The sequence below is a fragment of the Myotis daubentonii genome, chromosome 1, assembly GCF_963259705.1.
Source record: "Myotis daubentonii chromosome 1, mMyoDau2.1, whole genome shotgun sequence".
Lineage (NCBI taxonomy): Eukaryota > Metazoa > Chordata > Mammalia > Chiroptera > Vespertilionidae > Myotis > Myotis daubentonii.
The window spans coordinates 93,580,315-93,596,513 of record NC_081840.1 but is presented as its reverse complement, the minus strand read 5'-3'; the positions used below and the strand labels follow the sequence as shown (position 1 = coordinate 93,596,513).

At 41.1% G+C, this 16,199-nt stretch overlaps 1 protein-coding gene across 17 annotated transcripts in view; it reads right to left on the bottom strand.

The window, feature by feature from the left end:
• Positions 1 to 16,199, bottom strand: part of BEND7 (BEN domain containing 7) — an 83,393-nt gene that overhangs the window by 28,597 nt on the left and 38,597 nt on the right. For 10 of the 17 annotated variants that reach the window (XM_059710986.1, XM_059710973.1, XM_059710995.1 and 7 more), the window contains one exon: positions 8,431 to 8,656. In XM_059710986.1, coding sequence (XP_059566969.1) covers positions 8,431 to 8,656 — 226 coding nt within the window. Of the gene's footprint in view, positions 1 to 2,233; positions 2,925 to 3,951; positions 4,012 to 6,693; positions 7,316 to 8,430; positions 8,657 to 16,199 lie in introns of those variants that run through there. The other 7 variants (XM_059711027.1, XM_059710988.1, XM_059711007.1 and 4 more) reach the window with 7 other exon arrangements.

Genomic DNA, 16,199 nt, shown 5'->3' with positions numbered 1-16,199 from the left:
TTGATTTCTGTTGCTGTGGTCTCTTCAGATCTTCAAACTTCTCTTCTGCCTGCTTGATTTCAGCTGCCTTCTTCCAGCTTGTCATGGAGAAGTTGTGTGGCTATCTTGGTATTTGTGTCCTGCATATATCAGTGGAGTGGAGTGGACTTTGGATTTTTAAGAAACCACCTTTTTCAGTGAAGGTAAATTGACTGCTTGATTCCCTCCATCTCTCCTTCTTGTATTTATTTAAAATGTTTTTATTGATTTCAGAGAGAGGAAAGGAGAGGGAGAGATAGAAACATCAATAATGAGAGAGAATCATTGATTGGCTGCCTCCTGCACACCCCCTACTGGGGATTGAGCCCTCAACCCGGGCATGTGCCATGACTGGGAATTGAACTATGACCTCCTGGCTCATAGGTCGATGCTCAACCACTGAGCTACACTGTCTGGGCATCCCTCCTGTATTTCTTACTCATTACTTCTGTGAGTGGCTGTTTTATATGCCAAGGAATAAGCAAATCAAATATAGAACATGGACTCTGCCCCATAGAAGCTTACAGTCTTGGAAAGACAAGATGTCCAAACACAACTAGGATGACCATGTATCTTGATTTATTCAGTTGGAAATGCCTATTTTCCTAGTGAAATGATTAACAGCATCATTTTCACTCTCAAAAGGGTCCCGGTTTGGTAAACAAATTATATAGCCATCCTCCATATAAGCCACCAATAGCAAAGCAATTTAATCAAGACTTATTTGCTGGACTATGTACAAGTAACGTACGATAGAAATGTGGAGAAAGGGGAAATCAATGCCGTCTAGGGTACCTGGGGGAAGTCTCATGGTAGAAGTAATGAGACTCGGGCTGGACCATAAAGAATGAGTTGGATTTGTCTACAAAGAGAGGTGAGCATTGTAGTCCTGGGAATACAGCCTAACTCCAAGTCTCAAATGAGTAGGTGATGCCTGAGGAGTAGTGTCAGCGCTGGGCTGGTTCACCTGGGAGTTCCAAGAAGAGAGCCATCAAGTTATGTGAAGTCTGGAAAAGGCCTAGGTTGGGGCTTGATTTAGTGGGCAAAGAGGAGTTCAGTAGGTAAAGGTCACAAAGTTTTGTTCTACAAATGTTACTTGGCTCTTAGTTTACAGTATGGTTTGGAAGGGGAAAATGAAGGTCAGGGAGGATATTTAGAGTGTTTTGTGGTGATGGATGTTGATTAGATATACTGTGGTGATCATTTTGCAATATACATAAATACCAAGTCATGTTATACACCCAAAACTAATGTAATGTTATAAGTCAATTACATCTCAAAAAAGAAAAACTTTTTGCAGAACTTCAGGGACAAGGTGATGCACAGCTGGACTAGGGAGGTGGGAGAGAAGCTGAAGAGTAATGAATGAGCAAGGAAGGACACAGAGACTTGACAGGGCAGAGTTATTAAGCGGGATTAGCAGTAAAGGAAAAAAAAGGCATTGATGAGAAGGGAGGGAGAGAGAAAGAGAGAGAAGCATCGATGTGAGAGAGACACATCAACTGGTTGCCTCCCTCACATGCCCCAACTGGGGCTGGGGATCAAACCTGCAAATGTGCCCTTGACCAGGAACTGAACCTGAGACTCTTCGGCGAGCAGGCTGACGCTCTAACCACTGAGCCAAACCCACAAGGGCAGAAACATCTCTCTTTTGACAGAAAGCTGTTTTTGTCAGCTCTGACCGCGGTGTTAAAACCCACGTTTTGTAAGAATGCAGTAAATGAGAATCAAGTTGAATCCTTGAAAATTAATCCACAAGTGGATCCCGTCCATTATATGACAGGCTAAAGAAAGATCAGGAAAAACCATATCCTTCTTCTTAACAAGTTTCTCCAATTTCCATTTGCTCCTTATGTACCAAGAAGATGGAGCTATAACTTTGAGGAAGATAAGATTCCTTTTCTGGGTTTAGGGAAAGCCAGTGACAAAGCAGGGACAACCTTTTGACTTGCTGTGGCCCTACTCCCAAGGGTCTGATTCATTAGGTCTGGGATGGGGCCTAGGAAACTTTCAGAAGCAACTTTAAGAAGCACAGCTCTGGTTGAAAATCCCTGGGTATAAACTGTATTTGCATCCATTCACTGGGATTTATATTCACGAATGTAAACATCTGAAGGTAAACAGTTGCTGAGGACTCAAGCTCTATCACTAAGAAGAGACTTTAAACAGTTCTGGGGCAAAAAGGCTTTCACCCAATGCTTTATTTAATTTAAACTTCATAAACTTATCCTGTGGTTAAGCCTTTTCCATTTCCTTTGCATTTGATACACTGCTCTTTTACGGTCTAGTTTAGATGTCACTCATTCCTGAGGTCTTCTCCTGAGGGATTTACATCCTCTATGTTTTCCTCTCCTTCCACACTGGGCACCTGACATGTTATTTTCCTACCTGCGAGTATGCTCCTGTGTTATGGCTCACTGATGACTGCCTAGAGAATACACATTCCTTAAGGTGAGGGGCCACGTCCTATTTGCCTTAATGCCACTAGTTCCTCACTCACAGTGAGTAGACAGTACACTTTAGTGTTGTGACAGAAATTTCATGCCTGCTGAGGATTTTTAAGTTTGCAAGGTCAATGAAAGTACTGCAAACACTTTGGTGTTTTCATGACACATCCAGTATTAGAAAAGCAGCAAAGACCACATCTTCTGTAGCACACTGTTTGGTGAAGAAACTTGGTTTCAAATGTGCAATCAGGGAGACTGGCGGAGAACTGGCTTATAGTGGAGACTACATTTTTTTTCAAGGCTGCAATAAGGCCATAAGGAAAACAACATGGCATTTGTTTGGTGATTCGTCCGTTCAAGTTGTGCTGACGTCTGGAACGCCTTCCTTCCAGCATGGTGAAGCAGGCAGTCCCAGTCAAGGCCTGGAGAGGCACTGCGGACAAGTCTGAAGCCAGGACCCTTTGTGACATGACAGAAAAGATCATTTTAAGCCTCAGAGGTTCAAAGGATGAGGGCCGCTGACACATGCTATTTTTCCATTTGCTCCAGGAGAGAAGTGGGGCAGCCTTCAGAAAATGGGGTGCCCTTAAGCAACAGCGTAAGGAAGAGTTTCACAGGAAGGCTATCGCATGCTGCCCGAATGGGCTGTTAGGATCAGGAGCTGGGGTGGCACTGCTTCTCCTGGGCGGTCTGGACATCTGTGTCAGCCACCTGCAGCTGCTTGTTCAAAAGTCAGATTTCTGGGGCTACCCTGCACCTACGAAATCACTCTCTGAGGGTGCGACCTAAAAATCTGAATTTTGAACCAATTCCTCAGGTAATGCTGATGCACACTAGAATATGAAAGCTGCTGTGAAGGGACTGGACATATGCTCTTCAGATAGAATGGCCAAGAGTCAACATCACCTCTCGGTCACTGGACCACATGAAAAGTGGGAAGATAAAAACAACCACCACCATTGGGCAGGAGTTATAAACAGAGCTGAGAGACAAGCTATGTGCCTGATGTCATTATACTAGTACATTGTTATATATGATTTTGTTGTTATATACTAGGCAGCTCTATCCTGTTTGAAGCTGATCTGATAGGTAAGAATATGAGCAGATGAGTTGACAATGATTATTCATCTTCCAAAAGGATTTTTGAATTAAAGCGTTCATCAATGGGTTCCAACTGCCAAACAATTAAACTAGAATTTAATTTACATCCTTTGAAAGACTACTTAGATACAGTGTGACTTCCAAGCTCTTTCTTTGTGGTTCTGTGTCCGAGGGTGCATACACAACAATTGACTGGTTGTTTTAAATAAGTAATATGACAGTCTTCTAGTGAAATTTCTAAAGAATCCAAAATGCTAAATTTTAAGATAGAAATTTAAAATTGGGATACCTTTGTTTCTTTTCAAATACTCCTAAAAGGAATGAAACATGCTAGACAGTGGCTTTAGGGTCAGAGAAACCTGGGCTTAAATTCTGGCTCTACCACTTAACAGCTGTTTAAGTTAATTAAAGTAAGTTTAATTTCTCAGGGTCTTATTTTCCTCTCCTGTGAGAATAAAATCAACATTGTAAGGATATTCAAATGCAAGCTGATATTTCCGCCTCGTTCTTACCTATAGTTCTGAGAAAACCCAGAAGTTACTATCAAGAAATAACAAGTCAGATGTAAACTATACCCCAACCAAATTAATTGAGGTCTATGTGAGATAAGATAGAAAACAGCTATTCACTTTTCTCGATTAAATCCAAAGAAATGAACGATAGGCAGTAAAAATAAAAAAGAAAGGTATGCCATTCCAAAATGACAAATATGGACCCTGTAAGTCTTGAGAGAGGCTGAAATAAAATGAGAGGTTTTGGTGGTCAGTTCAGCAGAGCCAGTGAAGGGGGAAGTGAAATGTAGTCAGTTTGTTCTAATCCTATATAATAAAACACTAATATGCAAATCGACCAAACAGTTGCTATGACGCGCACTGACCATCAGGGGGAAGATGCTCAATGCAGGAGCTGCCCCCAGCCCGAAGGCCCCAGGCCAGCTAAGGTGGGTGCCAGTGGGGCCCCTCCCCCACTCCTGATCGCCCCACAGAGGGAGGCAACTGATGGTGGCGGGGGGGGGGGGGGGCGGGCGGGGGATCGGGGACGGGGCCAGCCAGTGAGTGGGCCGGCACCACCCCAGATCACCCGAACGGTCGCCCCACAGATCGGCCCTGATCGCCGGTCAGGCCTAGGGACCCTACCCATGCACAAATGTTGTGCATCAGGCCTCTAGTGTAGTCAGAAGCACAGTTCAGTTTTGGAGCACACCATCCAAGGAGTGCTCCCTCCCAGGGCTGCTCTGAGGCCTGGTGTGTGCCTTGGCAGACCATCACACTGACCGCTCCCCAGGAGAACAGCAGTGTGTATAGCAGGTGTGCGTTGCCTAGAGTAAAATGAAGAGCAGTTGACCAGTTCTTTAACTTGACAAGCATATGTAATTTCCTTTGAATGTAAGAAGATTTAAGAATCTAATGTAGTTTGATACTAATACAACTTTCTCAGCTAATGTCTATGAAGCTGAACTAAAAATCATAACCCACGTTCTAAAAATGGCTTTGGGGTAACTGTATTTTCTGCAGAGCATTCAGAGATCCAATGATTCCATCACTATTTAGGTGTCTCTAACTCATGGTCTCCTGGTAAATGATATCAAGAATCAGATGGTCTTCAGCAGGTACAGCATGAAGTGAGAAGAGCGTAACTGGGCACTAACCCTCCACTTAATAAGAGCATATGTTGATTCTTCCCAGTTGAGCTCAAAGTGTTCAGGTGTACTGCTCATTAAGGATCCTTGGGTCATACCTATAAATGAATTTCTAATGAATTACCAATATCTATTAGCCACCCTAAAACAGATGAGACTATGTGAAAAAATGTGATCTCTACAAAGAGGATTCTATTTTATTTTCAAGGTACTGTCATGGGGATTTTAATTATCACTACAGAGAGCTCTGTATTTATTACACAATAAATTCTTTTATTTTTCAGTCCATTTCTGTTCCTATTTATAAGCATTTTAGAGGTTTCCATCCACTTCTTTTCCCATTGCTATCTTAGCCAACCTAATCACTTTGAAACAAAACCCAGACTCCACTGTTATTTTTACTTCTCAGATTTTATAAAATCTACGTCTTCGTATATTCCTAGGTTGTAGAACGTTTCACATTAATACAGTATTAGTGCATTATCTCAAAAGACAGAGAAAGGAAGACTGAATAATATTTGCAAAATCTTTTCAAAGTCTGTGGTAGACAGCAGTAGTAACACAAGTAGCCTTGTCACTGTTATATATAAAGAAATGATTTTTCACTTTCCCAGTTTGCTCAGGTTCAAAAGACCTGGGTTAGGGAAATAAATTTTTCTTTTTCTCTCTACTAATAGCAAGAAAAACTGAATATAATTATTCTAAAAGACCTTCAATTAATAGCTACCTCCAAAAATCACTTTATATTACAATATGTAGGTTAATAAACTTTTAAAGTATAATATGCAAAGGGAAAAAGTATTAGGGAATTAAGAGAAATGTATTCAAATTTATATTTAATTTTGGCTTCTTTTTTTTTTTCTTTCATGAGAATTTATTAACTGGTAGAAATTTATAACAATGTTTTAATGTTGATCATTACAAATGAGCTGTGAGAAGACATAAAGATACATGTTGAGTGCTACACCCAATAGGTCAATAAATTTAGGCTAAAGTCAAGATGAAAAATAAAATCCTTTCTATCCACTCACCCAATGTGTATTTTCAGAAACCCTACTCTGTACAAAGCTCAGTAAAGTGCCACAAGTAATAAAAAATATTTAAGACAAAGCTTGTCCTTAAGATACTTACAAGAAATGATCAGAATCAATCAGGTGAGAATGCTGACCAGTAAGTACAAAGAGAATGTTCTTATAAGAAAGACAAACTATAGTGCATTCATACTTTAAATAAAGATTCTAGGAAAGTACACAGTAACCTCTGCAGAGTGAAATTATGGAGGCCTTTCAGCTTTCCATACGTTTTTTATGGTTTGGAATTTTTACAAGCATGTATTATTTTTGTAATCAGGAAAAAACAAAAGAAAAATGTTTCTGAATAAACACTGCAAGGAAACAAGTGAATATACAATATTTGTTGACTTAGGTTGTTGGTGGTTTATGGGTAGATTTTTACCTATTTCATATTTACTTTGTTGTTCTGTAATATAAGAAGTGTATAGAAATTTTAAGTTCTTTGATTTGAATAACTTTTATTATGCAAAGGGAGCAGAAACCTGATTGCCATATTTATTTCTAGCTAAAGAGTCGGGCTGTGAAGAAAATTAAGGCATCTTCTCTATTTCTGTTTATAATACACATTTTTAAACTACTGTGTGATGTCCAGTTAGCCTGAAAACAGTAGTATAAACCCATTTTAGTCTACTTGTAATGATATATTTCATCACCATCTATTTATTATTAGGGTAACTCTTCTATTGTTAAATTGGAACATGGTCATTTATGTTTCCCCAATTTCCAAACACTTTCATAATCTTAATATACTGTCCCCCCCAAAAAAGAAAATTAACACAAATCCTGGCTCCGTTTCAGTGTGTTTCAAAGCTTCAGCCAAGGAAAGCAGCACCAGCCTTGACCTTCCTGTCTCCCGCAGCCACATTAAATCTTCACCTCCTCAAGTCCAGGTCACCACTGGCCATTCCCAAAGCCTGCAATCTTTTTAGTGTCACTTCAGGCCGAATCCTTCTTTTCAAAAATGACACCGACTGTGATATCTCTGTGGTTTTTCTTACTTAGTACAACTCAACTATCACTTTTAAGTGAAAAAAATTCTGTTGGAGAATGAAAAATTTTCTGTTAATGAATGCTTTTGTCCTTCTGGCCATGAACAAAAGGTGCCTGGAACTTGCTGACTCCATTTAAAAATCATATTACTTTGTGAAGCTCATTGTAGGTTTCCAAGTATCCTTAAGTACTATTAAATTAATTTGCTCATTTTGCAGAATAACGGGTCCAGGGGTGGGGAGGAAAGGGCCTCTGCATCCAGTCCCAGTCCACAAGCCAAAAATGTAGGAACTGAGGCAGTGATTCTAGTAATCATTAAGGCCTGATGCACAATTTCATTTTCATTGTAGTTGTGTTTATAGTTGAGAATTCATTTACATTCCTTTAAAAAATAACACTTATGTACTTCTATTACCTAAAATAACATTTATCAGAGCCCTAAGCAAGAACATTTTAAAATTAAGAAATAGGTCTAGGATCTGGATCTGGATATAAATGAGTATCGACTCATACAGGCACCTGCATGGCTATTGTAATGCGGTGGAATTCAGACACATGTTCACAGGAGCTGACAGGAAGACACCCATGGTCTTCTTTGCATGTACCTGGCATGGCTCCATGTCACAAAGCCAGGAGAGCAGAGGAGACCAGGAGTGTGTAGAGATGCACAGGGTTTGGTTTCATAGTGGGTTCATTTACATTTAAAATGTCTTTGGAAGCAATGACCTTCTAAAAGCAACTTCTGACCTTTGGAGACAACTGTTTTACTTTATTTTCAAAAAAACATCATAGCTTTATTCTTATTTACAATTAAATATTTAAGTTGAAATTTGATGAAGTTCTTAGTTAGAAATTACTGAGAGGAAAAATATCTTCATTTTAAAAATCGATTAAGAATCAACTTATTTTTAGTTCTGCAGCAGATTACACTAGTTCTTAAATTGTTATTTTAACAGATGAACATCACTAGAACATTACCAAATTCTAGTGGTATTTAGAGTGGTGAGTTACAGAGCTCACGCTCAAAAGCCATGCCAGTGGGTAAACTGCCAACGGCCTATTAAATGAGCCTCCACTTAGTCTACTACAATTTCAGCTGCATCTTTATGGAATGAAACAAAGCTCAACAAAGAACCCATAAAATGAAATGATGCAGACCAACCTTTTATTGCACCCACAATATTTTGGTCTAGTCCTTTCCGGTTGTCATTGAGTCCTCTTTTCCTCTTCCCATTGGGTAAGGAGTTAGCCAAAGTCTTGTCATCAAAAAACGCACACACCAGTTTTCTAAACAGAAGGCTTCCTGAGCGAGTGTAGTTTGACAATATAGAGTCCAGCTGAGATTTAGGCATAAACACATCAAAGCCTTCAGCAAGTTGCACTTCTGGCTACCAAAAGAACATAAATATTTTATTAAAAGCAAGATTTGAAGCATTTGACTTTGGGCATATGTGCAACAAATAAACATTACTAGCCATTACAATGTCCACAGCCTATGAACCACACAGTCTCATCCCAGCTTTGTGTGTATTTGCAATTTACAAAACCAATTCCTAGTTGTAATTCACAAAACAAGATGCTTTAATTTCAGTGTTAAGTCTTGTCAAAAGCAATGGAAGGAGTACACTGAAAAAGCATTCTTGTCTTTAGATTTAGCCAAGGGAAAGCTGGGTAATCACAAATCATATAATTCTAGAACTACAGGGGACTTGAGACTTCTGGGTGAAACATCCTCATTTTTTAAATGAAGGAACTCAGGCCCAAATGACTTAAAAATAATTTAAATATACTCAGTGCCTTACTGCTGACAGATCACTTTCTCCTCCATGAGACAAATGAATTGCATGTGCTTAAGGACACAAGTAAGGGACTCTCCCACAGGTCCCATGCTCTTTGTACTAGGCCAGGAGTTTTCAGCTACAGAACCGTGCTATTTCTCTCCAATGAAAACCCATGTAAACTGATATATGAAATAAATGTAAATGATAGACAGGTGCCCCAGGCAGTTTAAATCTACCCGACCCCTAGTTTTGGAAGGAATGTGAAGCTATACCCAGAGCACCAATGGAAAATGAGTGCATCAGTCACACTGCTTCCCTGTCAGGGATTTCGTGACTGGGGCACTGGACTGGAAGATCTGTAAGGTGCCTTTCAACGTAGACTCTACTGAATATGCTCAGACACTAATAACACATTCTCTGCCACCACAACATGAATGTTCACAACTCGCCTTTCATCTTTCCACACCCGGTTCACATCATTTCCTTTTCAAACTCTTTCCTAACTCCTTCCTGCCCAAGGAGGTGGCTGTGTGTTCTTTGTCACCACTAATGATCTGACATGCTTATATAATTGTAATTATTACACTGTATTAAAATTATTTACTGGACTATGGTCCTTCCTGGTGCGTGGAACTCCGACTTTGTATCTGTAGGGCTTGGCACATAGTAAGCACTCAATAAATTCTTGTCTAATAGATAAAAACTCAGTCATAATCTGTTGGTCATAACATGACTTTAAAATAGTAACTTTAATATGAAGAAATGCAACTGGTAAACTTTCATTTTAAAAAAGGTCAGAAGGAAATCTCACTTAAGATGTATTAGAAAAGCTTATTCTCAGTTATCTTATTTATTACTTTGCAAACCTGGAACTACTTTAGATTTTTCTAAATCATACTAGAAACACGAGGATTTGGGATTAGTTTTTCTCCTGGAGAGAAAAATAGGAATTATTATGTTTGTTTGTCCTATTGCTTTTCAAAAGGCCTAGCACATTATGGTCAGAGTACAGAGGAGCAGAGAAGGGCTTAAATTATTCAGATGGCGCGGGAAGGAGTTTGGGCTCTGCTCCTCCCGAATGGAATTCCTGACTGGGTCGTCCAGAAAGACATCTCATTTCTCAGCTTCACTCTGCCATTCAACGTGTGGTCTCTGAATGCTTGGGAAACATCACTATGAAAACAGTGCTGTCAGACTGTTTCCCGACTTTTGCATCTTGCTTCCGGTAAAGGTCAGCAAAGGAGGCAGATGGGAGCTGGGGCTGGACCCCGACTCCTAGAGCAGAAGCTGGCACACCCCAGGCACCCGGAGTGTATTTGTCAAATGTAGAAATATTAGGGTTGAGAGAACTTTATCACCATAATCTCAGAAGAAGTTTTGCTCATAAGCAGAATTTTATTTTGCACATTCTATGACTGCATTTAGATCTTAAATTCTAAATGAACTGATTGCAGATTTTTGCTAAGTGCTTCTGTATCATTTGAAAGCCATGAAAAAAGAAAACAAAAGAATCCTTGCCTACTTTGTAGAAATAACTACTCCCAAATATTTGAGGGTCTAGGGAGAAACAGACGCTCTTAAATTTGCGAGAGGGAATGGAAAGATGCCGACCTGTCTCATCCCCATAACTGAAACCATCACAGGCTCTGAACACTCAGCCACCTGACCTCTGGGACTCCCAGGACCTCCTCCGTGACTGTGACTCATCTTGTAGGACTTGGTTTCCTAGCCGCCAGGCAGAACTAGCCCCTCCCTTCTTCGAGCGCTTACAGTGTTTCCTATGAGCTCCGTTTATGGTCCCTCCCACACTGCATTCATCTAGTTGGGAGTTTGTGTTTCTCATCAGACTGTGCACTCTTTCGTATTGAGAGTGCCACCCCCCCATTAGTGCCTGATAGATATTTGTCAGAACACACAAAAAGCTATGTGGAAATTCATTCAATGTGACTAGTATTTAGCAATTTTTTATTCCTGTATAAATGAAGAAGTGGGTTTGAAAGTTTGAGTCGTGGTCCAGTATCCCAGTCTTTTCCTAAAAGTATCTGCGCTAACTCAGAGCGGAGAACCCAGAGAACACAGACCTGCCTGAATCAGTATTTATTGAGCACCCTCCGTGGGTAAGGAGTTTAAGGTCGGACTCAGCAGATGAGACACACACACAAATACCTGCCATGCAAAGTAGAAAGTGATAAGCGCTACGTACGAGAGCGGTACAGATAATTAGGAAGCATTTGACTGGTGAGGAGTGAAGGGGTACAGGAGGGACAGGATAACATTTCATCAGGCCCTGGATATAGGATTTAGGAGGCAGAGATGCGGTTGCTGATTCTGCCATCTGCTGTGAGTCCTAAATCTAAATATCTGGAAGTTTCTATGGAGCCAAGAGACTCCCTGTGAGATCATAATAGTATTTTGATTTCTGAGACACTATCCCAAAACAGAAGTTGTCAAAGCTTCCTGTTCTACTTTCTACTGCCAGAAAAATGGGGTTTTTTTTTGCAGCATTCTTTCCAGATCAAGGAACACGAACTCGCCCAGTTATGCACCCTGTGTAAGGGAGTCAGTTTTATTAGTTGAGGCAGCAGCCAGAGCAGAGGTGACAAATCTCTGCCCCCTTCTTGCTTTTCAGGTCCTTTCTCTTAGGCAGATTTCTTAGCTGGTGGTGAATGAGCACTAACATTATATCTACAATGCAACACAATCAAACCAATTTCTTAAAAATAGCTTCACTTTCTGAGATAACGAAGAAAAGATCATCTCAAATTTTCACATGAAACCTTTTTATTTTCTCCATTTTATAAATATAACCACACAGTGGATTACTACCATCTAATGACCCACATCTTTGTATATATATTTAAAAACAGGCTAAACTCTTTAATTTTATCTTTGAATCTCTTTTTTGTTTACTGTCTCTAGTTTAAATGAGATCTCCCTGCTTACTAATCATGGCTATGACAGAAACCAGCATTCCAAATGAATATCCTTTTAAAAACCAGACTTCCTTGGACAGAATCACTATTTGATACTCCCATGAAGACAGACAGTTAGCACACCAATTTTCAGACTCTACTGATTACTGAAGTAATATGTTTCAATAAATTCTATTGGATACTTAAGATCTTTGAATGGTGATATCCAAAGTGTGGGACATAATTTATGACACTTATAGTCATTACTTTAAGAGCTAAGCGTCTGAATTGCTACTATAAATTTGGATTTTCATGCATCCCATGTACCTCAGCCACTCAGCATAACAATGTATCACATATAGAACTTTCCTTATCTAGTGGCATTACATCTTACACTGAGTGAAGTTCTGGAGGCAAAAACTGCATGTAGTCGTAAGGACTCTTGAAAATGTTCCTGGACCCACGTTTGTGAACATTAATTATCTTGTTTCTCTTTCCATTTCAGTTGTGGTCTCCCTCTGCTTAGAAGTTGACCCTTGAATATCATGGGTTTGAAACTGTGGGGGTCAAATTACACATAGATTTTTTTCATAAATCCATGTACTGTTTTTGATCTATAGTGGGAGTCCTAGGATGTGAAGAGCTTACCGCATGTATTGTTCTCTGCCATTTTACATAGGGGACTTGAGCATCTGTGGGTTTTTGTATCCACAGGGGGTCCTGGAACCAGTCCCCCTCAGGTACTGAGAAACAACTGTGTAGTTAAATTCTGGGGAAGTCAAGAGTTACATGTGGATTTTTTACTGTGTGGGGGCGTTGGCAACTGTAGTTTGGGTCCAAACCTACTGTGGATAAGAAATCCTCTAAGCAGGTAAATTAAATTTTTTTCCCCTTAAGTCCCTATGAGAATATCATGTGACTTCCCTGTATAATCTAAAGAAAAATATGTAAAACAATTTGAAAGAAATGATACAAATTAATCACAGAGGGAACATTTCTGATACAGGCTTTTTATATAAGGTACTAGAGGCCTGGTGCATGAAATTTGTGCAGGGGGGGGGGGGAAGAGCTCCCCCTCAGCCCAGCCTGCACCCTCTCCAATCCAGGACATCCCTCTCACAATTCTGGACCGCTGGCTCCTAATCACTCACCTGCCTGCCTGGCTGGTCGCCCCTAACTGTTTCTGTGTGCCAGCCTGATTGCCCCTCACTGCCTCTGTGTGCTGGCCTGATCACCCCTAACTGTCCCCCCTGCCAGCCTGGTCGCCCCTAACTGCCCCCTGCTGCCAGCCAGGTTGCCCCCAACTGCCCCCTCCCTGCCGGCCTGGTTACTCCTAACTGTCCCCCCACTGGCCTGGTCACACCCAACTGCCCCCCCACCAGTCTAGTCACCCCTCACTGCCCCCCCGCCACCTAATCACCCCCAACTGCAACTCCCCCCGCCGGCCTCGTCGCCCCTACTGCCCCCCGACCCCCGCAGCTGGCCTGGTTGCCTCTTACTGTCTCCACCCCCCCCCCCCCACCGCCGACCTGGTTGCCCCCAACTGCCCCCCTCTGCCGGCCTGGTTGCCCCATACTGGCCCCCACGCCAGTCTGGTCACCCCCAACTGCCCCTCCTGCTGGCCTGGCCACCCCTTACGCCCCCCTCTCCCCACCCCCGCTGGCCTGGTTGCCCCACTCAGCCTGCTGTTCAGTCGTTTGGTCTTCCCTCACTAAACCCCCTGCTAGTCTGGTCACCCCACGCAGCCTGCTTGTTTAGTTGTTTGGTCATCCCTAACTAACCCCCCTGCAGGCCTGGTCGCCCCATGCAGCCTGCTTGTTCAGTCGTTTGGTCGTCCCTCACTAACCGCCCTGCCAGCCTGGTCGTAGGCAGCCATTTTGTGAGGGCATGAGGGTTAATTTGCACATTTCCTCGTTATTATATAGGATTATCAATACCAAATTTTAGTAAGATATGTAAAAAGCTATATGTGATCATAGGTGAAAAGAGTAAACAGAAGTGTATGAATATTCAGAGTGGGCACTGGCCCCAGATTTTCAATTGTAAATTAATAAATTAGACACAATAGTTTGTGTCTCTATGTAAAAAACAGGTAGCCAGTTTCAGACTGGCTTACTATTTGCTACTTACTATATTCCAGGCCCTAGTAACACACATCCCATGGGTTTTCTAACTTAACTCTCAGCCTATGAAGTGGCTACTATTATTATCCCCAACTTTCAGATGCAAAAACTAAAGTTTAGAGACATTAGGTTACTTATAAAAATTACTTAACTAATATGTAATGAGGTAAGGATTTGAACCTAGGCAGTCTAGGCTGGAACTTACACTAACAAGCATATACTGCCTTAATTCAATGTATCAATTAATAAATTTAAAAACAGCTTGCCTGGTTGATTTGCTTTACTAGTTCCCAGTGAATTGCTTTATTTATTGTGCTAAAAAGAAATTAAGAAAACAGATTCTGAATTCAGAAGCCACTTCGGTTGAAAGCACCAATGCATTTTAAATTATTTAATAATTAGTGGCCCAGTGCACGAAATTCATGTACGGCGGGGAGGGGGGTCCCTCAGCCCAGCCTGCACCCTCTTGTGTAATTTAGGATTTGCTGGAAAATATTCATAGTTATTAAAAAAATAGAAAAATGTTTTTTTAAAAAAATTTAATAGTATTTTAAAAAAAACTGATCTTAGTGTTTCACCAAAGCCAAAAAACTAGCCAAACAAGAAGCAACAACAATGAAACAAACATGAGCCATGCACATCTGCCCTAAAAATCACAAACCAATATATCAACTAAGTAGGAAAAAACAGGAACTGTAAAAAAGTCACAACTGTCTTGTCTGAATACCACTAGATTATTGGGTTGTACATGTGTCAAAAAATAATATTGTACTTAAATCTAAAATTTGGTTTGGGGTTTCTGCTTTTGTGTTGGTGTAATATAGGTTTCAATTTTGTTTAATGTGCTAATTAATATGGGTTACATAATCCTGCCCCCAAAGAGAAACATTTCTGGCCATTCATTTAAAAAACACACAATTTGTTCATGTATATTTGTTCATTTATATGTAAACATAAATTTACTTAATAAATATTTATATTCATCCCTCTAAAGATACTTAGCTAGGACTGCTAAAGTTTAAAAAGAATCAGTATTTACTGGGTGCTTGAAATTTACCAAGTACTGTTCAAAGAATTTTACATAGATTACTTCATTTAACTCTCCCAAGAGGCCAACTCTAAGAGGTCAGCACTATCACTATCCCCATTTTATGGATTGAAAGCTGAGGAAGGCGAGGGTAGGTGTGCTTGCTCAGGGTCACACAGCTGAGCTTCTAGCCCAGGTAGCCTGATCTCAGAGCCTGTACCCTTAACCATTAAGTTCTCCTACCCAGAAATTCCTAAGTAAAGAGAATCACAGTTGTAGTCTAACATTCCAGTTCCCCTTTGTGTAGCAATCATCCCGTGAACAGCTACTAAGTGTTGGGCATGTGCCGGGAGCCGGTCCATCCTTGCTGTTTCAAGGGACCTGGCATATATGGCATATGGTTCTTAATATGTTTGCTCACCTTCTTGGCACTGTGTTTTAACCAAGGTCACCTCTCCCAGAAAGGTTGAATCCCCAGGTAGGGATTTTCCCCTGAAGTTAGGGAAGGGAATAAAACCCCTCAACTAAGTGCCAGGCGGGTAATTAATCCCTTTAACTACGAACAATCATGCTTAAACTACATAATCTTTTCTCCCTGGAATGGAGATAAGAAACGCCCTAACCTTTGTAATAGAGATTGATAGGATTAAATCAACTGGTATAAATACAGTTGTAACAAGACAGAGACACACAGAATTTAGAACACAGAACTCATGAGACAGAATTCAGAAGACAGAACCTACCCGGAGCCTGGAGACAGAAGAACTTCACTGGAGAGAACATGGCAAAAGATCCTGGACTGAACCTGACTATAGAACATGGCAAGAGAACCTGACTAGAATCTGGTGACTGAACCTGGCTGGACCTGGACAGAACCTGGCTGGAGATCCAAAGCAGAACCTCTCTGGAGATCCAGACCAGAACTTGGCTGGAGATCCTGGCTAGGCTGCTGATCAACTGAACGCTGTCTCCGTGTCATTCCTTCTTCGCCGACTCCGTCCACACCTTTGGGGACCCCTGGACCCGCTGGGGCTGGACCCCGGCATATGGCGCCCGAACAGGGACCCCTAGGTAAGCGCCCTGCACTC